Source organism: Elephas maximus, chromosome 10, assembly GCF_024166365.1.
Source record: "Elephas maximus indicus isolate mEleMax1 chromosome 10, mEleMax1 primary haplotype, whole genome shotgun sequence".
Taxonomy (NCBI): Eukaryota; Metazoa; Chordata; class Mammalia; order Proboscidea; family Elephantidae; genus Elephas; species Elephas maximus.
In genome coordinates, this window is record NC_064828.1 from 13,810,995 (window position 1) to 13,837,111 (window position 26,117).

A 26,117-nucleotide genomic window follows, 5' to 3' on the forward strand; every position below is an offset into this window, starting at 1 on the left:
TGAGCCAGCATACTGCTATTTTAAGACGTAGACTAGTTGACCCCCTTTCATTCAGAGGGGATCGATTTGTCCCTTTTCTTACGAGGCTGGAAGAATCCTTTTCTTTAGAGACCTGGCTCTCTGTCCTCCGTCAGAATCAGCCTGGCACTCGTTCTCATGAGCGTCATTGGCTCTCAGTACCCAGTGGCTCCCCCCATCTGTCCGGGTGTTTTGCCTTGGTTGCTCAGTCAGAAATATCCCTGTGCACTCAAACGGTACGGGACTCGTCCTCTTGTGGCTGTTTGGCAGAGAGAGTGGTTACCTGAATCCACAGACCCTAGGGACAGGCTGCTGTTTGTGGTCAGGGTGGGATGGCTTCAGGCAAGGTGCCTTTCCAGGTACAGGGGTGTCTTCTCTCAGAGGCGGTCCCCACTCCCGGCTGTTCTCTTTTCCGCAGCGCATTTGCGAGATACCCGAATGGAGTGGTCGTGCACTACTTCTGTTCCAAAGAGGTGAACCCAGCTGACACCTGAGCCCAGCATGTCAAGGACTGCAGATGGACAGCCCGCTATCCCAGAGGGTGAAAGGGCGCCTGGCCTGAGGGAGCAGGAGCCACCCCCCCAGGCATCTCATTTGCACACTGCTGGACACCTGGCGCCCTGGGACATCGCTGAGCTAACCAGATGTGCGGTCTGGCATTGCCAGCTTTTTAATAGGAAGCGGGATTAGTCATACCTTACGCCATTATGTTGTGAGCAATTCCAGATAATTTATGACTACTTGCTTGGACAGCAGGAGGTGGGGAAGTACACCGTCTTGCCTTTGCATACCAGTCACCCAGATAAGGAAACTTATCACAAGTGTTTGTAACCACAGGATGTTCATTCAGTTTTCTACCAAGTACACGACTTCACACGGGCCCGTCAGCGTGAGAGCACAGTGCTGTGTGCACCAGACGGTTAGTTTTCTGTATAATGGCAGTTGTTTCTTCACAGTATCGTACACTGCATCCCCCAAATAGTCCCCCCTCACCTCTTTATTTTTCAGTCTCTTTCTCACTATTTATTTTCTTCCTTTATCTCTCCCCTCACTGCCCTGCCCAGGCTTTCTCTCCTGCTTTTTTGACACCAGGAATAACGAATGTTTAAACAAGGCTCAAATGAGAAGCAAGGGAACAGCCCAGTTTCTAGGAACACATTGATAATGGATTACCGTGTATGATGTAAAGATGTAAATAGATCATCCCTGAATGGCACACTGTGCTGAGAAGCTTGAGAGCGCATTACTGTCTGCCTAGGGGTGTTCTTTAGTCACCTCTTTCTCCACCCCTCTCCTCTGGGGCCAGTGAGCCTGTGGCTGCCAAGGGCTGGACCAGCACTGAGCTGGGCACGTGACCTCATCGGCAAGCACCACGAAGAGGCACCTGCCCCCAGTTTGCTCACCAGCAGCTCTGCCCAGGCTGGTTTAGTCACTGCGAGCAGGGTTCTTTGTGCTTTGGGCGCCTTTCTCTGTTTCCAGCCAGTTTCCACCTGCTTCCCTTACAGCTTGGCCTGGCCATCAGCTCTGCAGCGTTGTCCTGAAGGGTTGGAGGAGTGGGCTGGGATTTTGTGGGTAGATGGATCACATTAGCCTATGGTAATGTGGTCTGAGGTGTGCGGGGACGGCAGAGACCAGCAGCATGTGGGCTTATAGAATGATTCTCCGCCATGTCTGCTCAGCCTGGGTGGGGGATCCTGCCTGCCAAAGTTACCTAGAGGTGCAGTGTGGAGTTTCTAATCCTGGAGGCTGAGGAGACATGGGGCAAGGAGTCCCACATCCTGCTCTCCCCGGGGGTTCTGCAGATCCGCAGCCTTGTTGCCCCTGTATCTTTAACAAGAGTGAGGGTTGCTAACAGTGCCCCAGTGTTGGCACTGTTTTAGTGGCCTGTCCTGGACATGCTGTGATCCTTTTTAAATCGCAGCATTGTGCAGTGCCGTGCCCTGCTCTGTAGGCAGCCTTTCTAGGGATGCTGGTGGCGGACTCGGCTCCACCTGGGCACCCTCTCTGTGGAGGGGCCGAGGAGGGAACAAATGCTGACAGCCCCATTCACAGAGATGGGTCAGTGCTTCATGAGAGCCCTGTAGAGCTGTGCGTGGAGAAGCAAAAGCCATGGCCCCAGCTGGCCATGCCCACTCAGCACTGCTCTGGGCCCTGTTTGCGTCAGCTGGACTGCGCTGCCTCAGGTGCAGCCAGTCACATCGCCAGGTCACCCTTGGCTTTACAGCAGAAACCTGTCCCACGATGGGACCCCGCCTTCCTGGCCTGCTGCGTTTGCATCTCCATCCTTATTAATTGTGGCAGAGGGAACAAAGAATGTGTGTGTTCTTCCTTCTGGTGTGGATAAGCAACCAGTTTTCTCCAACGCCATTCTTTGTTCCCGAGACTCTGCCCTCCCAGAGGGAGGAGCAGGCTGGAAGTGACAGCTCTGTAGCCAGGCCTGATTAAGTAAGATGTCTTAACCGTTCGTCATAAAACAATAAAGTAAGAAGCCAAGCCTATTTGGGTCTCTCTTTTTACCTCTTCTGTGGAGTTTGATAAAAATAACAGTAAAATGATAGTAATTTAGCTAAGAATTGAGAATAATAAACCGATTAACAGCAACTAAGACAAAATTCAGTGCAGGTAGTCCCCGATTTATGATGTATTCACATTACAGTGAACCATGCTTACAACCATCCTTTTTTCTTTTGTACATCTTATTGTTGGTAGTATATCCTACAGATGATGTTGCATCATGTAATTTTCTGATGTTATCATTCTCTTAAAACCAGAAACCAAACACATTGCTGTCAAGTCGATTCCATCTCATAAAGATTGGATTTATAAAGTTACTGATAATAAAAGGCAGTAATAATGAAAACTAAAAAAAAAAGACCCAGGCGTAGGGAGAAAAATGTAGAACAAATGATCAAATTCACAAAAAAGACCAGACTCACTGATCTGATAGACTGGAGGAACCCCTGAGACTGACGCCGACACCCTGCTAGCTCAGACTTGATAGCGCTCCCAAAGTTTACCTTTCAGCCAAAGGCTAGGCAGGCCTGTAAGACAATAACATGAGGAACGTGCTTCTTAGATCAATCAATTATATGAGAACAAATGGGAGCAAAGACATGAAGTCGGGAGGGGCCAGGAAAACTGGACGAGTGGACACGGGGAACCGGGGGTGGAAAGGAGGAGAGTGTTGACACAACGCGGGATTGTAGCCCGTGCCATGAAACAATTCATGCATAAGTTTTTGAATGAGAAACTAACTTGCTTTGTAAACTTTCACCTAAATCACAATTAAAAAAAAAAAAATTGGTATTTGACTTATCAGAGCAACTTAGGATCAAGTCGTTGAAATGACCCCATCCTTAGTTGGGGACTGCCTGTATAACACTTTAGTATCACGTATTATGTCTAGGTCCGTGCTGTTCAGGATGGTGGCCATTAGACACATGTAGCTATTTAAAATTTAAAATTCATTTCCTTAACTGCACTAGCCACATTTCAGGTGCTCACAGGCCATGCATGGTTAGTGACTTCTGAGTTGACAGCAGAGATACAGGGCACTTCCAACATCACAAAGTTGCACTAGGTTGCACTGGAACCCCAGATAATCCAAGTGGTTTTCTGCCTTCACACAGTAGAGCCTGATGCCTCTTCCTACAGCTCATAATGACTGGAAGGTCATGTAAGGGAGTGGAATCAGTGGGGCCGAGGGACCCAGGAGTCTCTGAGAAGTGGAGAAATACTGGTCTACCTTGGCCAGCTCCAAAAAGACAATTTGGTTCTCACGTACTGTCTCCATGTTGAACCTTCTGTGGCCATCCTGAGTTCCTGGGAACAAAAAACGTCTGGAGCTGAGGCATAACTTTATTATTGAGGCATGGAACAGATGATTTCCAGAAGAGTATGGTATAACCAAAAAAGCACATGAAATAGTCAGGAGCCCTCTAATCCCGGGCCTGGCTCTGCCACCAGCTAAGCCTGTCCACTCCCTCTCTGGGCCTCTGGGTCCTTTTCTCTGAATCCAAGGATCCTGGACATATTATTTATGGAAATCACCAAGAGGGTTGGACTCAGTTTCTGAGACCCCACTCCAGAGCTTGACTTCACATTCCAGATTAAGTAGAAACAGGCCCTCCCCTTGGGGCCTGGCCACCAGAAGTCACATCCCCTTTTATTCCAGGAATTTTGGTCTGAACTTGCTCAGTGGGTGACTGGAGTTGAATCACTTCTTTGGATGTTCTTTTAGCCTCCAACTCTATGCCGTGGTGGGAGAGTAGAGACAACTGAGTCTTGGTTGAGGAAAAGAAATGATCTCCCAACAGTCTTGCCCCAGAAACCTTTCTACTGGAAACTACCTGTCCTGGCCACCTAGATGGTCACCGGCCACAAGAAAAGGGTGCATTGTATGTCATCTGCAGCTTGAGGCTTAGGATGGTCAACAGAGGAAGCTGTAAAGCCTTTATCTCTAGTAGGTTAAGGACAAGTAGACCTGCTTTTTACTTGCCGTTACTGATACTACTTGACCATCCCCTACCCCTACCTCTGTGCCTAGACCATGCAGGTGTTTCTATGATCTAGGAGGTGGGCCTTCCTCACCTTTGTGTTCCAGGGCCTAGTACAGATCTGACACAGCAGGTTCTCAGTAAATGGGAATGACGTGAGGGAGCCCATGAGTGATTAGAAACACCTTTGAGGCCAGTTGAAACGGTAAACCAGAGATTCCACGCTTCTGTGAGGCTGTGGGGAAGGTAGCACTTGAAAGGCAGATGGTTTTAGGCTTTTTCAATACCAGTAGACTTGTCCCTGACCCAGCACTTGCCAATTGCTGCTCCATAGATCCTTGTTGGAAATAGGAACACCTGGGAACACACTAAATCAGACTGGGGATAGGGCTCAGGTATCTATTTTTCACAAACAGCCAGGTTTGGGAACCACAACGCTAGCTTCTCATCCCCTTGGGGAGAGGGCTATTGTCTTGGAACTGCCTCTTGCTTGAGAGGAAATTGGGCTCCAGTCACTTCCTGGAGCACTTCAGACCCCACCTCCAGCTCCTGCGGGTCACGCAGCCCTGACTCCACAGCGCAACAGCCCAGCCCCGCCCTCCTCACGCCAGCGCTACCTGTCCGACCTGAGCGGGCAGGGTGCGCAGCCAGACGAGAGCAGGGTGGCTCTGGGAATCAGGGTTCCTGCCGGCACTGGGCTGCCCAGCCATGCTCTGGGCACTCTGGCCAAGGTGGCTGGCGGGCAGGGGGCTGCCCCTCTTGGGGGCAGTGCTGCTGCGGAAGAGAGAGAAGAAAGGACCTCAGTGGAGACACTGGCAGGTAAAGTACCAGATCTCACTGGGAACTATGGCCTGGAGAAGTCCTGGGAGACTGGTGCCTTTGAGGACAGAGATTAAGTATTAATGCCATGGTGCTGGATTTTGATCTGGGGTGGGACCTACTTGTTCCAGACAACCCTGCAGAGCTTAAATTAGAGAGGTTGGCCAAGACCTCAGCTCTTGAAAATAATCCCCCCACCCCAATTAGGGAATGGATGGTGAGGTCCTCTGAACTCACACTGGTAATTTTTTGCCAGAATACCTCAGCTTGGCTGTAGAGTCTATGGGGAGAAGAAGCTATGAGAAGTTTGCTGGGATTTTAAGGGGATGGTTTCACTCTGGGAGTCACTGAGTGGCACAAACGCTTAAATGCTTGGCTACTAGCCTTAAGGGCGGTAGTTCAAACCCACCCAGAGGTGCCTAGGAAGACGGGCCTGGCGATCTGCTTCCAAAAGTTCACAAGCCTTTAAAACCCTATAGAGTACAGGTCTACTCTGATACACATGGGGTCATCGTGAATCGGAATCAACTTGACAGTAACTAACAAAAATTTTCACCCCGAGGAGGCTGTAGTTGATGCTAGTGACTGGTCAGAACTGTGTAAGTTGGGCAGCTCTTGGCTTCCCTTCAACTGCCTGTTGCCTCCCGGGCGGCCTTTCTTTGTCGGGGAGCTGGGGTGGGGTGGATCACAACTTTCTCTTTTAATATTTAATCTCCTTAAGCACTTAGCTCCAGCTCCTACTTCTGCTCTCAAGCTACACTGTAGTCTGAAGGAGCTGTGAATTTGTGGTGAATAATAACAGCAACGAGTACCAACGGCTACTTATTTTGTGCATTTATTTCAGACATTTCATACAAATTCTCACTTAAAAATCAGCATGACTCTGTGAGATTATCATTATATCCCCCACTTGATCCATGGGAAAAATGAATCATAGAAAAATTACATATTGCCCCAGGCCGCTCAACTAGTCTATGGCAGAGTCTAGATTTGAACCCAGGCTCTATTGATTCCAGGGTCCAGGCTTGTCACCAGCGTGGACTTCCAATGCCTGGGCCCTGCCAAGGTGCCCCCAGTCCCCAGCACAACTACATCCGTGACCCTTGGCCAGCCGCTGCTCTTCAGTGGGGTGGGGCTGGGGAATCCCCAGCTGGGCCCTACTTGAGGGAGGAGATGGGGCCCAGGCCAGGCTTCCACACACTGAGCCCCCAGAGCTCTGTTGTTTCAGCAGGAAACCCACCCATACTATGACCTCCAGGTGAAGGTGCTGAGGGCCAGGAACATCCGGGACACAGACCTGCGTGAGTGGCTCTCATCTCCACCCTCCCCTTCCTGTCCTTGGGGCCTCCCCTGAGCTCAGTGGAGGCAGGCCTGATTGGGGATGTTGGGGGTGGGGGTGGAGGGACTGTGGAGGGAGCCCAGTGAAGCTCTGGATGGGTGGCTGGGGCTGGAGGGGGCCTGTGCAGTCCAAGAGTGGAGCAGTGTGAGCCCAGGTGGGAGTGTGGGCCCCACTCGCCTGCAAGTCCGCAGCTGCTCTCCAGGAGCTCATCATTCCAGCACCCAGGGAGCGATCTTAGTGCTTGAATGAGGCAGTTTCCAGGAACTACTCAATGGTCTGGGCTGCCACGTGGTCTTTTCAATGGGTAACTGCAGGGCTTCTGGCTTCATTCAGTTGAATGGGTGGTATAACTGGCCAAGATAGACTGATGGGGCACCAACGGCTGTTCCCCATCTCCCCAGCACACCCCCCATGGGGGCGGCCTCCTCTCCCCGCTGTGCTCCTGCTCCTCCCCCTGCTGCCCCAGCCTCCTCCAGGAAACCCGTTCAGTTCCCTCCCCTATCTCACCTGCAGTGTCCAAAGCTGACTGCTATGTGCAACTCTGGCTACCCACAGCGTCCCCCAGCACCGCCCAGACAAAGACGGTGGCCAACTGCAGTGACCCGGAGTGGAATGAGACCTTCCACTACCAGGTCCATGGTGCTGTGAAGGTGAGGGTCAGGGAGGGGCGGGGGCTGCAGAGGGAGACAGCTCTTCTGGGGTGTCGTCCTCCAGCCTGTCTCAGGCTCGGGCCTCCCACCTGCTCTGTTCCTAGAACGTCCTGGAGCTCACCCTCTATGACAAGGATGTCCTGGGCAGTGACCGACTCTCCCTGCTCCTGTTTGACCTGAGGAGCCTCAAGCCAGGCCAACCGCACAGGCACACCTTCTCACTCAACCACAAGGTGAGCCTCCCCACTGTGCCAACGGTGAGCCAAGCTTAAGGGGAGGAGTGCTAGAGCTGGAGTGCTGATGAGCGCCTTCTGGTCAGCACGGTCCAGACTTCCAAGACAGACACTCCTCCATCTGCAGCACTGACCCCATAAAGGTTTTCTCAGATACTTCTTCCCTGTGTGAAACCAGGAGGTGAGCTCCATGAGGGCAGACCTTTGTCTCAGTCACTGCTGAAACGTCTGTGTCTAGTACATAGCCTGGCACACATTTTTGAATGAATGAAAGAGTGAGACTCTGTGTAGAGATGCTCTGCCACTCCTGTGCCCGTGAGCAGCCACAACAGCCTCCTCTTCTGGTTCCTGGAGCATAGCTGGGGGGCAGTGACACCAAGCCTGGGGAGGGACAGTCCCCAAGACTTCCTGATCCCTTTGTAAACTGGTACTGCCCTGTCCCCCATCATCTAGGATTCACAAGAGCTGCAAGTGGAATTTGTTCTGGAGGAGAGGTGAGTCCAGGGGGCGCCTACACCCTCCTGCTTGGTCTGAGACATGCAAAGTCTGAGTCACGGCAGCACCCAGCTGCCAGTCGCCGTGCCCCGTGCTGGCCTTGCAGGCCTGGCCTGAGAGGAGATGGCCTGAGCTTGACACCCATTTGAGTGTTGGCCGATAGGCTCACCCTATCCCCAAGCCTGACCATGCTCCCCAGGCTCTTCCAGCTGCTGTGGCCACATCATTATAGTAACAGCCACCAGGAGGTGGCCAGTGAGGGGGTCAGATGTTCCATGAGCCCCTCATCCTTTGCAGCCAGGTGCCTGCGTCTGAAGTCATCACCAATGGGGTCCTGGTGGTGAGTAGGGAAGGACAGCTTGGGGCTTCCCAGGGCTGGGAGGGGGCAATGAGGTGTCCATGACTTAGCCCAACTGTACCTAGCCTCTAGCCTCTGAAAAAGACTCAACCTCTCCTCAGAGGGAGACGTGCTAGGAGGGTCTACAGGGATGAGGGGCAATAAGCTCCTCACACCTGGATGCACAGCCCAGAGCCCAGCCTTCCCACCTCAAGGTGATGTAGACCTCAAATGCCACAGCACACTTCTTACTTGGGGCACTGGCTGTGAAGGCGCCACCATCATGGTCTCTACCCCACCCCCTTTCCCACCAGGGGCCACTTCCCCTGAGTCCTGGGAGGAGGGGCTGAGTACAACCTTGGGGCCAGCTGCAGAGCCCCTGCCTATAAGGGACAGGCCCTGGGAAGGTTGTTACCTGGACCCTCCTCCAGATACTCCTGTCTCCCTGCATCGTGGCTTGAGCCATGTGGAAGACCCTGGGACTGTTGACTCCCACAGGCCTCTATTCCCTCAGGCTCAGCCCTGTCTGAGAATCCAGGGCACCCTTGGGGAACATGGAACAGCCCTACATCGAGAGTATGGTGAGTCTGGTCAGTGGCCTTGCCTTCTTTCCTGGGGGCTGGCAGTACTGATTTCAGGGAGATGGGTTCTGGGAGAGGAATTTCTTGAAGTTTTTACTGCTCAAAGCTGACCAGGGATGGAATGAGTTGCCCCTGGAAGTAGTGAATTTCCTGTCCCTGGAAGTGTTCAAGCATAAAGGCTGTGTCAGTCAAACCACTGCTGTACAACAACAACAACAACAAAACCCCATTGCCATAGAGTCCATTCCGACTCATAGCAACCCTATAGGACAGAATAGAACTGCCCCATGGAGTTTTCAAGGAGTGGCTGGTGGATTCAAACTGCTGACCTTTTGATTAGCTGCCATGGCTGTTATAACCACTATGCCACCAGAGTTTCCACTGTACAACAAGCAACCACAAAATCTCAGTGGCACCCAACAGTAAACTTTCATTTCACCCCCACATCTGGTGCTCAGCTGAGATTTGGCTGAGCTAGGCTGGGCTTGGCTGGGGGACCTGGCTCTGCCGCATGTATCTTTCATTCACCTCCTGCCCCCAGTGGACTAGCCTGGGCATGTTCTTAAGGCAATGGCAGAGGTGCAAGAGAGCAAGCCCAATTGAGCAAGTGCATTTCATAGCTTTGGTCTCATAACGATCAGTGACTAACATTTCGTTAGACAAAACAAGTCACATGGCTGAGCCCAGAGTTGGTGGTCAGGGAATATACTCAGCTTCTTCAGTGGTAGGAACGGAAAAGTCACTTGGCAAAGAGTGAGAAAACAGGGAGGAGTGAAGAACTGGGGCCATCAAGGCCATCTTCCTCAGAGGGTAGCCACTTAGGAGGAGGGATTCTGATGGCGGCGGGGATTGGAGCGTAGGCCGTTTGGATGGCCCAGGGACCTTCCAGGGCTGAGAGCCTGAGCCCACGGCATGAGTCCTGCCCAGGTAACACTGAGCACTTACTGTGAGTCAGGCACCGTGCTGAGCCTTTTACACGTGTTTTATCTTTTAATCCACATAACAACCCCACAAGGTAGGTACAGTTATTCTCCACAGTTCTATTGCTAGAGTCGCCATGAATCAGTCCATGTGACAGCAGCTGTTTTTCATTCATGAGACAGAGGCTCAAAGAAGCAACTCACTTAAGACCGCACAGCCTATATAGTGGTAGAGCCTGGACAGACCCAGGTCTGTGATGCCTCAGGGCCGTTCTCTTAAACTAGAGATTATGTTTTTTCTTCCTAGGAATATTGTTGTTGTGTGTCATCGAGTTGATTCCATCTTATCACCACCCTATAAGACAGAGCAGAGCTGTCACATAGGGTTTCCCAAGCCGAATTCTTTACAGGAACAGATCGCCGGTCTTTTCTCCCGCAGAGCGGCTGGTGGGTTTGAACTGCCGATTCTTCAGTTAGCAGCTGAGCACTTAACTATTGTGACACCAGGGCTCCGTTTATGAATGGCACATATCAATCCCAGGCCCTCGACCTTGGTGTGAAAGGTTTCCTTATTTCCTATAAATCCCTTCCACCCCAGGGCAATGCCAAGTCTCTGGGTGCATAGGGAGAGGGGTCCCATCTGGACCCCTGTTTTTGAGCATCTGCCATCCCTGGTCCCCAAGACAGCCTTAGGTCTCTGTTGCTCCCATGTCCCACTTAGGGTCTGTGAATCTTTTGTGAGATTGTCTATGGTCCCTTGGCCTGGATGTCATGCACAGATTTTGCCTCTGGGGTCTTGCCTCCTTCCCCAGAAAGCCGCTAGGAAGCAGGGCAGGGTCCCTGCTGCTCCCTGGCCCTCAGATCTCTCTCTTGGCCTCCTCCCAGCTGGGGTTCACCTTCCAGCCTGAGCTGGCTCCCCTGTTCCTCCAAGACACACATTCTCTCTGTACCCACGAATCCCCCCTTTTTCTTCTACTTCCTCTCCAAACCCTCTAAGTTATCCCAAGGTCTGACACTTCTGGAAACTAAGCCCAGAATGACTTGCAGTGTATTTGTATTTTTTCTCGACCACACACCTCCCCACAGCAGTGAGCACAGACCTTGAATGGGGGCGAGAGAGGGGCAAGGTTTCAGTTGAAAACTGTAATATAATGATCATTTGTTATTAATAAATATATCAATTATATATTTATTATATTAATGTATTTTATGTATAATTTATAGAATTAATAAATACACAAATTATATTTATTAATTAAATAAAATCATGTAATGTTATATATTTATTATATTATATCAATATATTTATGTATTATATAAATATTATACAGTATATTATATTTATAATTACATGCTATATTATAATTATATTATAATACTATATTATATTATAAGGAGCCCTGGTAGCACAGTGGTTAAGAGCTCGGCTGCTAAACAAAAGGTCGGCAGTTCGAATCCACCAGCAGCTCCTTGGAAGCCCTATGGGGCAGTTCTACTGTGTCCTATAGGTTTACTATGAGTCAGAATCAACTTGATGACACCTAACAACAACATATTAACTTATATGTATTATATAAAATATAATTATATTAATTATAATATAAATATTATATATGATATAATACCCCCACATGTCTGTCAGTTTGTCGTACTGTGGGGGCTTGTGTGTTGCTGTGATGCTGGAAGCTATGCCACCGGTATTCAGATACCAGCTGGGTCACCTGTGTAGGACAGGCTTCAGCTGAGCTTCCAGACTAAGACAGACTAGGAAGAAGGACCCGACGGTCTACTTCTGAAAAGCATTAGCCAGTGAAAGCCTTATGAATAGCAGCGGAACATTGTCTGATATAGTGCTGGAAGATGAGCCCCCCAGGTTGGAAGGCACTCAAAAGATGACTGGGGAAGAGCTGCCTCCTCAAGGTAGAGTCGACCTTAACGACGTGGATGGAGTAAAGCTTTCGGGACCTTCATTTGCTGATGTGGCATGACTCAAAATGAGAAGAAACAGCTGCAAACATCCATTAATAATCGGAACCTGGAATGTACGAAGTATGAATCTAGGAAAACTGGAAATAGTCAAAAATGAAATAGAATGCATAAACATCGATATCACACGCAAGCAAAATTTTGCTGAAGATCATTCAAAAACAGCTGCAGCAGTATATTGACAGGGAGCTGCCAGAAATTCAGGCCAGTTTCAGAAGAGGACGTGGAACCAGGGATATCATTGCTGATGTCAGACGGATCCTGGCTGAAAGCAGAGAATACCAGAAGGGTGTTTACCTGTGTTTTATTGACTACGCAAAGGCATTCGACTGTGTGGATCATAACAAACTATGGATAACACTGCAAAGAAAGGGAATTCCAGAACACTTAATTGTGCTCACGAGGAACCTTTACATAGATCAAGAAGCAGTTTTTCGGACGGAATAAGGGGTTACTGATTGGTTTAAAGTCAGGAAAGGTGTGCGTCAGGGTTGTATTCTTTCCCCATACCTATTTAATCTGTATGCTGAACAAATAATCCGAGAAGCTGGACTATATGAAGAAGAACGGGGCATCAGGATTGGAGGAAGACTCATTAACAACCTGCGTTTATGCAGATGACACAATCTTGCTTGCTGAAAGTGAAGAGGACTTGAAGCACTTACTAACGAAGATCAAAGACCACAGCCTTCAGTATGGATTACACCTCAACATAAAGAAAACAAAAATCCTCACAACTGGACCAATGAGCAACATCATGATAAACGCAGAAAAGATTGAAGTTGTCAAGGATTTCATTTTACTTGGATCCACAATCAACAGCCGTGGAAGCAGCAGTCAAGAAATCAAAAGACGCATTGCACTGGGCAAATCTGCTGCAAAGGACCTCTTCAAAGCATTGAAGAGCAAAGATGTCACCCTGAAGACTAAGGTGCGCCTGACCCAAGCCATGGTATTTTCAATCACATTATATGCATGCAAAAGCTGGACAATGAATAAGGAAGACCGAAGAAGAGTTGACGCCTTTGAATTGTGGCATTGGCAAAGAATATTGAATATACCATGGACTGCCAAAAGAACGAACAAATCTGTCTTGGAAGAAGTGCGGCCGGAATGCTCCTTAGAGGCAAGGATGGCGAGACTGCGTCTTCCATACTTTGGACAAGTTGTCAGAAGGGATCGGTCCCTGGAGAAGGACATCATGCTTGGCAGAGTACAGGGTCAGCGGAAAAGAGGAAGACCCTCAACAAGGTGAATTGACACAGTGGCTGCAACAATGAGCTCAAGCATAACAACGATTGTAAGGATGGCACAGGACCGGGCAGCGTTTTGTTCTGTTGTGCATAGGGTCACTGGGAGTCAGAACTGACTGGACGGTACCTAACAACAACAACAACATAATACACATAAAACCAAAAACCAAAACTGTTGCCGTCGAGTCGATTCCGACTCATCGTCACCCTATAGGACTGAGCAGAACTGCCCCATAGGGTTTCCGAGAAGCGCCTGGTGGATTCCATCTGCTGAGCTTTTGGTTAGTAGCCAGGCTCTTAACCACTGCACCACCAGGGCTCCGTATGTAATATAAGTTATATATAAATTATTCATTAATTATATAAATAAGGAAATTATTTATTATGGCATGTCCCTGGGTGGTGCAGATGGTTTGTGCTCGTCTACTGACTAAAAGGTTGGCCGTTTGAAGCCACCCAGCAGCGCCCTGGGAGAAAGGCCTAGTGACCTGGGCCACCACAGTTACGGCCAAGGAAACCCTGTGGAGCAGTTCAGCTCTAACACTGGATGTCGACGTGAGTCAGAATCCACTCAGTGGAAATGGGTTTGGTGCTTTTTAAATACCATATTTTACACAAATAATGTGCACCTTCTGTGTTTGTTTGCCAGCGAGGTATTTTTGTAAGTGTGCTATGCTAATTTTTGTTTATAGCAACATGTAAAAAAAAATGGTATAGCTATAACTAATAAAAAAAAATAACTAATACTATATAATAATTAAATTATTATCATATATATAAGTAAATAAACATAATTAATATCTCAGTCTGAAAGTCATCAGCCAGCCTGCTGTAGGATAGAGGTCTGCTCCCTCCTCACTCATGGCCATGGTCTGGCTCTGTAACTGCCCCCTTCCCTAGGCACTTGTGTGTCTCCCCGTTCTGATCAGGGCAGGTAATGGGACCCCAAGAGTCCTTCCTGATGCCTTTAGCAGGAGTTGCAATGCCAGGGAGTGCTGATCCACACAGACACACCCTCTCTCACCCCTCACCTGGGCCTTCTGTTCTCAGGCCATCGGCACATCCGGCTGGCAGTGCCTGGCGCCTACGAGAAGCCACAGCTCTTGCCTCTGCAGCCTGCTGTGGAGCTGGGCTTCCCGCCCACTTTTACCTTCCACGTGAACCCAGTGCTAAGCTCCAGGCTGGATGTGGAGCTGGGAGAGAAGCTCACCATCCTGCAGGTGAGTGAGGCCATGACCCCAGTAAGGCTGGAGTCCTGTCCCATGGGTAAGGGCTGGATGACAGGATCCATCCAGGCTAGAGGAGCGTCAGAGTGCCATGGAGGTCCATTCGCCTCCACTCTGGAGAGCTCCTTTGGTGTTTTTTGTTTTTTCATTTTTATTGAGCATTAGGTGAAAGTTTACAGAGCAAATCTGTTTCCCATTCAATAGTTTGTACATAAAGTATTCCATGACATTGATTTCATTCCCCACAACGTGTCAGCACTCTCCTCAATTCTGCCCTGGCTTCCCCATTGCCTTTCCTCCTGATTTTCTACCCCTTCCTGCTTTCTCATCTTTGTTTTTGGGCAAATGTTGCCCCTTCGATCTCATATAACTGATTGTTCTAAGGGGCACACATTCCTCTCAGGTGTTACTATTTATTTTAGGGGACCGTCTGTGGTTTGGCTAAAAGGTGATCTCCGGTAATGGCTTTAGTTCCATGCCGGAAGCGTGTCTTAAGGCCTAGTCTCAGGGGTTCCTCCAGTCTCTGTCAGACCAGTAAGTCTGGTCTTTTTTGTGAGTATGATTTTTTGTTCTACAGTTTTTCTCCCACTCTGTCCAGGACCCTCCTGTGATCCCAGTCAGAGCAGTCTTAGTGGCAGCTGGGCACCATCTAGTTCTTCTGGTCTGGGGGTTGTGTAGGCTGTGGTTCATGTGGTCCATTAGTCCTTTGGACTAATTGCTCCCTTGAGTCTTTGGTTTACCTTGCATGTTTTGTTTGCAGAGCGGCCCGAGTGCTGAGCTGGAGTCCCAGGCCAGCAACCTGGGCGAGGGGAGTATCCTGCTCTCCTCTTTGCCCCTAGGCCAGGAGGAGCAGTGCTTCGTGGCCCTGGGGGAGGTAAGGCTCTGCCTGGGTGCTAGAGGGACCCCCTCCCCCTGCTCTGTGCCCACCAGGAGAGACCTGGGGAAGGGACCCTTCAATGGTCAGCATCAAACCAGCCGGAGCTCAGCCGTGGTGTCCACATCTGGGCCCAACTTACCAGAGCAACAGGGGCTGTCCTGTGGGAGAGCAGCTTCACCCGAAGGAGGGTGCTCAGGCACGGGGCTGCTGTGTCTTTCAGGGCCAGGAGGTGGCGCTGAGTGTGAAGGCAGAAATGAGGTGAGGAGAGGCTTCAAGAAGGCCTCTTGGGGCTTGGCCACAGGTGTAGGGACATGCCCCATTGTGTTCTGCTCTCCTGGCCACCTGGCTCAGCCCACGGGAACCATTTCTTTCCCTCTCCATTTCTGGCTCTGGCGGGAAGCCCTTGGGATCTTTCTGAAGAGGGTCCACAGAGTGTGGGTCTGCTCCTGTGAAAAATGGGCTTGGTCTGAGTCCCTCCTCCGTGGAAGTTACCTAGCCCTCATCTCCCACCCGCACTCCTCCTGAGGCAGCTCTGGGGACCTTGACCTGCGCCTTGGCTTTGACCTCTGTGACGGGGAGCAGGAGTTTCTGGACAAGAGGAAGCAGGTGGTGTCCAAGGGCCTGCAGCAGGTGCTGGGACTCAGTGGGGCTCCAGACAGTGACCAGGTATGGAACTGTGTTAACTCCCTGTGGGCTGCTGTAACAAAGTAACACAAACCAGGTGGTTTAAAATAACAAAATACCACAAAATCAGTGTGAGGGAAATTTGTTCTCTCATAGTTCTGGAAACAGAAGCCCAAAATCCAGGTATCAGCAGGCCCATCCTCCCTCAGAAGGCTCTAGGGGAGAATTCTTTGCCTCTTCCAACCTCTGGTGGCCCCAGGAATTCCGTGGCTTGTGGCAGCATAACACGAATCTCTGCCTACGTCTTCACGTGGCCATCTTCCCCTATGTCTCTGTGTCTGAATATCGCTCCGGGTGGTACAAATAGTTAATGGTGCTCAGCAGCTAACCAAAAGGTTGGAGGCTTGAGTCCACCCAATGCACCTCAGAAAAAAGGCCTGGTGCTCTACTCCCCAAAAATCAGTCACTGAAAACCCCATGGAGCACAGTTCTCCTCTGACACACGGGGTCACCATGAGTCAGAATTAAGTTGAGAGCAACTGGTCTACTCTGTGTCAGACACCCACTCTACAGGTGGAGGGTGAAGAGGGCACAGTCCCTGCCCACAGGAGCCCTGTCACATCCTGTGCTCTGAAGGAACAGGGCCCTCTGTGAGCAGCTGCCAGGGAGCATTTTTTTCAAGACAGGAGAAGAAAAGAGACTTGGAAAGGAACCAAGCATCTGAGGTAACTCAGCCAACGCCTCATGGAGAAGCTGAGCCACCAGAAGCTTTCAGTCTGATCCCACCAGGCCCCTCTGGTCCTGAAGAGGACCTTAACATCAGGGCACCTCATGTGTCCAGGCGCCTCACGTGTCCGGGCACCTCACGTGTCCAGGTTGCTTGGTGGTCTTGGTCACTTCTGCTTAGTGGTTCTCAACTGGGAGTCATTTTGGCCCCCCAGGGGACATTTGGCAATGTCTGGAGACATTTTTTATTGTCATGACAGGGGAAAGGGTCCTACTATTAGAATGTAGTGGACAGAGGCCAGGGAAGCCGCTAAAGAAACATCCTTTAACACGTGGGACAAGCCCCCACAACAAAGAATTGTCTGGTCCAAAATGTCAGTAGTGCCTGGGTTGAGAAATGCTGTGCTAGCTGGTTTGGGTGATATGTATGCTCCCTGGTGAAACAGAGCCAGACTGCCTGGGTTTGAATCCAGCTCACCACTTCCTGGCTGCACCATCTTGGGCACAGCTTCGAACTGTCCTGTGGCTGTTCCCTCACCTGTAAAATGAGATCTGGTTGGGCTGCTGTGAGGACTGATGAGATAACATACGTAAGGCACTTTGAATAATGTCCGACATGTATGGAGATGATGGTGGTGGTGGTTGTCATTGTTATTACTGTGTCCCAGGTGCCTGTGGTGGCTGTGCTGGGTTCCGGGGGTGGAACACGAGCCATGTCTTCCCTGTACGGCAGCCTGGCAGGGCTGCAGGAGCTGGGCTTCCTGGACACTGTAACCTACCTCAGTGGTGTCTCTGGGTCCACCTGGTGAGTAAGGTGGGAGTGGGGTGCAGAGTAGGGTGTTGAAGGGGGAGGGACATGAGCTGGTGATCTGATGGAGTTCCCCAGGAGGGCCTGGGATCCTACAACCAAGGGTTTCAGGAGGGACAATAAGGGACTTTCTGAGTGGGTGGTCCCAGCAGTGGGGGTAGGTGATGGGGGAGGAGGGGTCTCTCATAGACTCCTGCCCCCCTCCTTCCCATTGCTGTACCGCCCCTGCCTCCCCACGCCCGCCCGCCGGCCGCTAGCTCACAGGCACGCCCTCCATCCCCAGGTGCATGTCCACCCTCTACAGTGACCCAGCCTGGTCCCACGTGGCCTTGCAGGGCCCCATGGAGCGTGCCCAGGCCCGAGTCTGCAGCAGCAAGATGGGGGCAGTGTCCACAGAGCGGCTGCAGTACTACGCCCAGGAACTGGGAGCCCGTGAAAGCAGCGGCCACAGCGTTTCCCTCATCGACCTGTGGGGCCTCCTTGTGGAGTATTTCCTGTACCAGGAGGTAAGAGGAGAGCAGGCAGTGAACGTGGGTCCTCTCTATCCCTGCTCCCCCAGCCCGAGGTTCTGCCTCCGGCCCCAGGCTGAGACCCGAGATTTACAAAGCTGGCCCTGAGGTCCGAGCTCCCCTGGGGGGAAGGGGCGAGATCCCAGGGTGGGCTGACACCACGTCACCTTTCGGGGGGGAGGGGGCGCGGAGGGCATGGCTTGCAGTTCTCAGCGCTGACTGCGTATTGGAATCACATACGCAGCTTTTCAAAAGCACCCATGCCTGATTTCAGCTGGTCTAGGGTAAGGCCCTAGCATGGCTATGCTTTCAAAGTAGTGTCGCAAGTGATTCCGGAGGCAGCTGAGGCAGGACAGCACCATGTAATGCTCATTGGCCAAGGCCGCCATGGCTCACGCCCCCTGGCGGCTGTCCCTGGAACTGCAGGCCCGGCGTCTGCTGGGAAATGCGCAGATTCAGAGCCGTGGCGCTCAGCCTTGGGGGCCCTGACCCCTGGTGCGTGGCTGTCAGTTATGAATGTGTATCGGAAGCGGTTTCTCATTCCCAGGTAAATAATCCATGTTTTCTAGGATTTACTTTTTTTTTCTTGTGAAAATATACATAACACAACATTAGCCAATTCAACATTTTCCGCGTGTACATTTCAGTGACACCAGTTCCATCCGTCTCTACAACCATCACCAATATCCGCTGCCAGATTTTCCATCACCATAAACAGAAACTCAAGCTTCCTAATTTACCTTTTAAATAAATGAGAAGGTTGTTCAGTTATTCCTTTAACAACGTCACTCTAACTGCCATGCGTTTTGATGTGCTTTCTTTTTTTAATTGTTTAAAAATATAGAGACATGCTTTCTTGAATGGCAAAAAAGGAGTTCCTGTAGTCACCCTGGGTTTGCACAAAGCCCACCGTGGACTGCCTTCCCTCTGCTGCAGCCTACAGCCTGTCCCTCAGGGTTTCTCTCGTGGACACACCACGCCCCTCTCTGGGCACAGTGCTGGGTCTCGGGCCATCGGGATGGAGAAAGGGACTCCCAAGGCCAAGCTACCTCCCTTCTCTCCTGCCCAGGAAAACCCGGCCAAGCTGTCTGACCAGCAGGAGGCAGTCAGCCAGGGTCAGAACCCTTACCCCATTTATGCCAGTGTCAACGTCCGCACCAACATCAGTGGGGAAGACTTTGCGGGTACATGGGGTTCTGGAGACAAAGGGAGGAGGTGCAGGAAACAGTCGCTAGGAAGGGTGTAAGGGGCCAGGGCTATCAGGGTACAGATGGGAGGTGGCCAAATGTAGGGGCCTTGGAGAGCAATGGGGTTGCTGCCTCCTGCTCTTGGCAAGGCAAAGATTCCTGCTCAGGAGCAAGGGCCAGGGAGCCCCTGGGGTCCTAGAGGGAAGTCCCTGCTGACTTTCCTTTCACTTTGGGCCCCTAGAGTGGTGTGAGTTCACCCCTTATGAGGTCGGCTTCCCCAAGTATGGGGCTTATGTCCCCACTGAACTCTTCGGCTCTGAGTTCTTCATGGGGCGGCTGATGTGGTCCCGTCCAGAGCCCCGGATCTGCTACCTGCAGGGTGAGTCTGGGCTGGAGGCCTAGTGTCTGGTTATCTAGTTTAGTGCTGCTGTAACAGAAGTACCACAAGTGGATGGCCTTAACAAACAGAAATATATTCTCTCATAGTTTGGAAGTCCAAATTCAGGGTCTCTGCTCTAGGGGAAGGCTTTTTCTCTGTTGGCCCTGGGGGAATGTCCTTATTCCTTAGCTCCTTGGTGATCTTCATGTGGCAAGGGGTCTATCCTCTTCCCTCTCTGCTTGCTTGTTTAATCTCTTTTACATTTCAGAAGAGATTGACTCAAGAATACCCTACACTAATCCTGTCTTATTAACATAACAAAGACAACCCATTCCCAAATGAGATTATAACCACAGGCATAGGGGTTAGGATTTATAACACATATTTTTGGGGGACACAATTCAATCCATAACACCTGGGGAAGGCAGAGGTCTGACAGAGCCAAACTGGGCCCTGATACGGGGTGGAGGGAGAGGGTGGGAGTTGTGGGGGCCTGGGCCCTGCCTGTCTCCTTAGGTATGTGGGGCAGCGCCTTTGCGGCCAGCCTGAATGAGATCTTCCTGAAGACCACCGGCTCCGGCCTCAGCTTCCTAGACTCGTACAGGGGCAGCGTAAACATCATGGGTAAGGGTAGAGACCCTACCCTCCCACACCACCTTCTAGTAGCTGGGGTCCTGGCAGAGGTGTGAAGGGTCACGCCTTATTCACCTTTACATCCCTCGTGTCTAGCACCTGGCATGTAGTAACCTCTCAGAAAGTGTCTAATGGATGACATCCTGGTTGGCATTTACATATTACAACTCTAATTTTTCAAAAGAGTGGGAGGTAATCTATTATTTAATAAATGCAATTTCATAGCCAGGTTTTAAAACATGGGGCACATTAAAGAAAAGTAATTTAAAAGGGTTCTGTGTTAAGTTTGTGAGGCACTGTTCAGAGACTGGGGAGGCTGGCTGGTGGGGTGGCTGTGGTGTGGAGGCAGCCAGAGGGGTCCTTGAGCTGTGAGGTTCCTGGACACAGGAGGGCGCCACTTCTGGCTCTGTGTGACTGGTGCCGCCCTCCCACCCTAGATGACTCGCAGAAGCTCTGGCTGCACGACTCCTCCCAGTTGCACACAAGGCTCTTCACCCCCCAGGGGCCCTTCTCCCGGGCTGTCCTGGACTTGTTTACCTCCCGCTTTACCTCTGCGGAGAACTTTAACTTCACCCGGGGCCTCTGCCTACACAAGGACTATGTGGCTTGCAGGGAGTTCATGGCCTGGAAAGGTGAGTACTGTCCTGGGCGGGCGGGCGGTGGGCAGGGTCCCTCTTCCTGCCCATGCCTCTGGATCACTGGGGGCCAGTGTTGCTTTTGACCCAGGGAAGGACTCTGATGACTGTGCTGGAAGGGCATGGCTGAGGGGCTGAGTGGGAGACCCCCAATGGCTGTCAGAGAAGGGGGTGGGGGATGGAGAAAGGGGTACTTGCACAGAAGGCACTCAGACTGGGCAGAGCAGAGGCTGTTGTCCCTGTCCATCCACGCATGTCCCTTGCAGACTCACACCCAGATGCCTTCCCGAACCAGCTCACCCCCATGAGGGACTGCCTGTGCCTGGTGGATGGGGGGTTTGCCATCAACTCTCCATTCCCACTGGCTTTACTGCCTCAGAGGGCTGTGGACCTCATCCTGTCCTTTGACTACTCCTTGGATGCTCCTTTTGAGGTGATGTGTGTGTATTTGGGGTGGGGTGGGGGGCTCCTGAAATGAGTGGACGGGGAGAGAGGAAGAGAAGAACGAATCTCTTTTGAGTGGCCTAGCTGCTGTTTGGGAACCTTCCTTCTTGGAAGACCTGGGTTCTCATCTGATGGCCCCACCAGGGAGTGGGGTGAGTACCTTCTGAACGCTGTTAGCAGTAGTGGTCTCCCCATGTTAGAAGAGGAGAATTGCTGAGATTAGAGGAGGGAGAAACTAAAGAAGGTCCTCAGGAGTCTTCTATCCTGGTCAGCAGAAGACCCTGCTCAACACTGCAGAGTCCCCTGCCCCCTTCTGGGTCCGGGTTCGCTGTTCCTTTGTTACAGAGTTGTCAGGTTCCCTCAAGGAGTCCCTAATGGTGGCTTCCTCAAACTCTGAACCCTTTGTAGGGTGGTAATCAGATTCCACCACGTAGATGTGGGTCCTGGCTGCTCCACTGGGCCAGCCCTTCTCTCTTTGGCCTCCTCCTCCTGGGCCACATGAGGGCTGGGACTGGATGATCAATAGAGCAGCTTTCAGTGCGGACAGCCTGTAGCCACTCAGTGTCAACCCTGTGAAGTGGAAATCAGCCCCCAAAGCAGGGTGCAGGGAGGGCTTGGAGAAGGGAAAGCCGTGGGTGCTGTGGGGAGGAACAACAGGGAGATCAATGAGGATTTATGTGCTGCCCTTGATTGCTTTTAATCTTCACTGCAATGCCACCAGACAGTTACTCCCATTTTTATTTTACGAATGAGGAAGCTCAGAAAGGTCACGCCATCTGCCCGAAGTCACTCAGCTAGTAAGAGGCAGAGCTGGCATTGAAGCTTTGGTCTGTGTGTCCCTCCTCTGCAAGTCCTGGGTGGGGGGCCAGGGTAGGGATGGTGGGCAGCCAGGATCATAACTTTCCTCCTGGCCCAGGTCTTACAGATGACAGAGAAGTACTGCCTGGACCGGGGAATCCCCTTCCCCAAGATCGCAGTGTGTCCGGGGGACTTGGAGGAACCCCGCGAGTGCTATTTGTTTACTAATGCTGAGGACCCCCGCTCACCCATTGTGTTGCACTTCCCCCTCGTCAACCACAGCTTTCGCACACACCTGGCCCCAGGTAAGGGGAAGCCCTGGGCATGGTCTGACTCACGGAGCCTTGGGGCGGTGATGGGGTGCTGTGCACAGAGAGGACCCAAAAGCCTGCCTCCCAGAGAGCCTGGTGGACCACTGCTGCCCTCTGCTTCCTGGACCTCAGTGTCCACACTGGGCTGCCATCTCCTCCTGATGGCCCTGAGAGCTGAGACATGGGCCTGAGTGGGAGTGCTGGTCCGTTGGGCCCACACAGAACCAGCAAGGCGTTCTGGGCTAAGGGAAGCTTCTGGGCTGTCAGATCCCAGCCAGCTCAACAGAGTGGCCCAGTCTGGCCTCTACCCACCCCCACAGGTGTGGAGCGGCAAACAGCTGAGGAGAAGGCCTTCGGGGACTTTGTCGTCAACGGGCCAGACACCCCCTATGGCATGATGAACTTTACCTATGAGCCCCAGGTGTTTGCTCGGCTGGTGGCCCTGAGTCGATACAATGTTCTGAACAATGCAGAGACCGTGAGGCATGCTCTCCAGCTGGCTCTGGACCGGCGGCAGCAGGCTGGGGAGAGGGCTGGGGGCTGACCTGGGCTGGAGTCTGAGGACTGTGACTGAGAAGAGGGGACACACTCACACATGCTCTCCACGCCCCAAGTGCCACAATTCCTCTTTCAAGCAGGGGCGTGTCTGCTGGAAACCTCACTCGTCCTGACTGTGAGAAGAAGAGCCTGGTTCTGGCTCCCAACTGGGAGGAGGGTGGCCTGGCCTTGGACCCACAGCCCTCCAGCTGGACATGAGCAGCAAGGGCCAGGGCCATGCTTTGGGCTGTCATGGGGTGAGGGGCACCTTGGCTCTCCTTTCCTCCCTCCTCATTGCTGCTGCCTATGACAGGTGCTGCTCCTGCCTCTGGGCTCAATAGTAAGAGGTTTACTTTGGAGCAGCTCTGGGCTGGCACCTGAGCTCTGATCATTGTCATCACCATGGCCACCATCAGTGCCTTGTTTACTGAGAGCCTCCAGTCCATGCGTCGTCTTTAATGCCTCTATAGCCGCAGGGTATCTCTGGTCCCTGGCAAGTAAGGCCTGAGCGGGCAGGCATTTTGTCTGTTTGCTCACTGCTGTATCCCCAGTGCCTAAAGCCGGGCTGGCACATAGTAGATCCTCAGCAAATATACGACAAATAAATGAATAGGAGTCTACATTCTAATGGGATGGATCATTACACGCCAGTGTGAAAAGGGGTGTGACACTCTTCTCCAGTGTCTTGTACCCCATTTGGGGCCATGAACCCTTTCACAAAGCTGATTAAGGCCACAGGCCCTCTCCCAAGACAAATGCATGTAGATATGAAAAGTTGCACACAGCAAGTCTCCACTTCAGCTATGTGACCCCCACCCTCAGGGCCCCAGGACCAGCAAGGTTTGTGAAGAAAGTAGGGTGTGGCTTGGCAGAGCTGGCGGGGCCGTCATTCACATGGAGGTATAGCAATGCCACTTAGGGTGAGATTAGGTTTGGGGTTAGGTCCAATTATTCCCAAGACGCAGAGGTGATATCAGCCAGGGGATAAGGAAACATTACCAGGATTGCACCTGGAATCCAAGCAGATTAGGGGGAAGGGGTAGAGTCAAAGGTGACTTGTCCAGTTTGGCTCCTGCTCCAGGTGAGGAGGGACCTGTGTTTGCGCCCATCTCTCCTTTCAAATGCCTTCTGGCACCAATTGCAATGCAGTTCACCACAGTGCAGTCTTTCTGACCCTGACTACAGGAGTTAGACCAGAGTTCATAGATTCAAGGCATCCCCCCCAAAACAAAAATGAAACTCATTGCTATTGAGTCAATTCCAACTCATAGTGACACTGTAGGGTTTCCAAGGCTGTAATCGTTACGGAAGCAGACTGCCATATCTTTCTCCCCCGAAGCAGCTGGTGATTCGAACTGCCTACCTTTTGGTTAGCAGCTGAGTGTTTAACCACTGTGCCACCAGGGCTCCTTGATTAAAAGCACCAAAAAAACAAACCTGGTGCCATCGAGTTGATTCTGCCTCATAACGACCCTATAGGATAGAGTAGAACTGCCCCCATAGGGTTTCCAAGAAGCTGCTGGTGGATTCAAACTGCCAACGTTTTGGTTAGCAGTCGAGCTCTTAACCCCTGCACCACCGAGGCTCTGATTAAAGGCACAGCCCTTCATAAAACTGCCTTCACTTCAGACACCAGCTGCAAGCTTGGGGGTCCCCACTCCACTTACAACCAACTGGTTACAAATTCAGGGGTTCCTTCTACCCCTCACGTTTAAGAATTTGCCAGAAGGACTCACAGAATGCAGGAAAGCTCTGTACTTTCGATTACGTTTTATCTTGCTGATGAGTAGCCTCATGTCAGTTGGATTCTCATTCTGTTGTGGATAATTTACCTTTCTCAGATTTTTAGGACTTAATCTTTCTCTTTGATTTTCAGAAGTTTCGCTATGATTTTTCTAAAGTATGAGCTTAAAAAGAAACTTATTGTTGAGCTCTTTCAATTTTTGGAGTCATGTCTTTTTGAAGTTCTAAGAAATTCTCTGCTCATTTTTTTCCAAACACTGCCTCCTTTGCCTCACCTGGAACTTTTATTAGTTGGATATAGGAATGTCTGAACCTATCTTTAGATCCCTATGCTTTGTTTTTACGCCTTCTATCTTTTTATTTGCGCTGCATTCTGAGGGACTTTCTTAGCTTTCTTTTTCAGTTCGCTAAACAATTAAGTGCTGACTACTAGATGAAATGTTGGCAGTTCAAACCTACACAGTGGCACCTTGGAAGATAGGCCTGGTGATGTGCTTCCAAAAGGTTACAGCCTTGGAAACTCCACAAGTGGTTTAGCCAATTTCAACTCATAGTGACTCTATAAGACAGAGTGGAACTGCTCCATAGGGTTTCCAAGGAGCAGATGGTGGATTCAAACTGCCAACCTTTTGGTTAGCAGCTGTGCTCTATAAAAACCCTATGGAGCAGTTTTACTCTGCACACATGGGGTTGCCGTGAGTTGGAATCAACTGGATGGCAACTAACAACAGTGACGTGATCTTCACCTGGGTCCAGTCTGCTCTTCTATCCATCTGTTGAATTTTTTTAGTTTATCTTTTGACTATCATGTTTTTCGTTTTCAAGTTCTGTAATAGGATCTTTTTCAAAACTACTGGATTCATTTCATGGATATATTTCATTCTTTTAACTTTGATGATTTTAATACATTTATTTGAAGGCATTTTCTGATTGTTTTATGGGCCACTTCCTTGGGGGAGGCTCTCTGTTGCCTCTCTGGTATGGACTTTGCTTTCTTTATGTATTTGGTAACTGTAGTAATCTCATCTCTGAGGTAGTTCTGTGCATACCCTGGGCTGTGGTGACCTCCTGGTCATGTCACTGAGATCCAGTTGCAGTGGGCTTTAGGTGGCCGTGTGGGGGAAGGCTGAAGTTTTGGGGCTGCTTCAGTGCCCCAGCCGAGAAATGATGGTGCAGTCTCAAGTAATGGTAGCAGCCTTGGCAGGGGTGGTGGCCTCCTAGCAGGGGCAACCCTGCTGAGGCTTTCTGTTTACCTTCTTGGTTTAGGACTTCCTTAGGGTTTCTGACTCATAAAGAGTTCCTTGTTTTGAAGCATGGGTTGTGAATTTATGAATTTATTTTTATACCTTTCCAATCATTAATATAAGCTTGATGTTGGAGGGAGTAAGTAAAATATTCCCACCACCCATCAGTTGCCGTCGAGTTGATTCAAACTCATGGCGATCCCGTGTGTGTCAGAGTAGAACTGTGGTCCACAGGGTTTTCAGTGGCTGCCCCAGAGAACTAGTCCACCAGCAAGTGGAAGTGCTCTGCCATGGATTGGAGGAGCCCAA

General features: G+C 51.0%; 2 protein-coding genes across 5 annotated transcripts in view; both read left to right on the forward strand.

Annotated features, from left to right (window-relative positions):
* VPS39 (VPS39 subunit of HOPS complex) overlaps positions 1-2,719 on the forward strand; it is a 41,898-nt gene extending 39,179 nt beyond the window's left edge. For both annotated transcript variants that reach the window (XM_049897989.1, XM_049897990.1), the window contains one exon: positions 437-2,719. In XM_049897989.1, the coding sequence (XP_049753946.1) occupies positions 437-512 (76 nt within the window). In that variant the 3' untranslated portion in view covers positions 513-2,719. The remainder of the gene's footprint in view (positions 1-436) is intronic.
* Positions 2,720-5,145: 2,426 nt separating this feature from the next.
* Positions 5,146-23,698, forward strand: PLA2G4F (phospholipase A2 group IVF). 3 transcript variants are annotated; one of them, XM_049898855.1, is made up of 20 exons: positions 5,146-5,333; positions 6,562-6,634; positions 7,186-7,322; positions 7,427-7,555; positions 8,009-8,049; positions 8,348-8,390; positions 8,902-8,968; positions 14,178-14,347; positions 15,114-15,227; positions 15,451-15,488; positions 15,761-15,896; positions 17,249-17,385; positions 17,672-17,894; positions 18,967-19,081; positions 19,326-19,463; positions 19,980-20,087; positions 20,534-20,728; positions 20,998-21,164; positions 22,092-22,278; positions 22,605-23,698. In XM_049898855.1, the coding sequence occupies exons 1-20, from the start codon at positions 5,223-5,225 to the stop codon at positions 22,826-22,828; spliced, it is 2,553 nt and encodes an 850-aa protein (XP_049754812.1). In that variant the 5' UTR covers positions 5,146-5,222; the 3' UTR covers positions 22,829-23,698. The 3 variants fall into 3 exon arrangements, with proteins under 3 accessions (XP_049754812.1, XP_049754813.1, XP_049754814.1); XM_049898856.1 differs by having other exon boundaries at positions 6,565-6,634; XM_049898857.1 differs by lacking the exons at positions 5,146-5,333; positions 6,562-6,634; positions 7,186-7,322; ... (1 more) ...; positions 8,009-8,049; positions 8,348-8,390 and adding an exon at positions 8,466-8,602 and having other exon boundaries at positions 8,819-8,968.
* Positions 23,699-26,117: the final 2,419 nt, after the last annotated feature.

Excerpts from the sequence above, each read along its gene's own strand:
- PLA2G4F (XM_049898855.1), top strand. The coding sequence starts at position 5,223 with ATGCTCTGGGCACTCTGGCCAAGGTGGCTGGCGGGCAGGGGGCTGCCC. Across the intron at positions 5,334-6,561 it reads CTCAGTGGAGACACTGGCAG|CAGGAAACCCACCCATACTA; the intron begins GTAAAGTACCAG and ends CTGTTGTTTCAG. Across the intron at positions 8,050-8,347 it reads GAATTTGTTCTGGAGGAGAG|CCAGGTGCCTGCGTCTGAAG; the intron begins GTGAGTCCAGGG and ends CATCCTTTGCAG.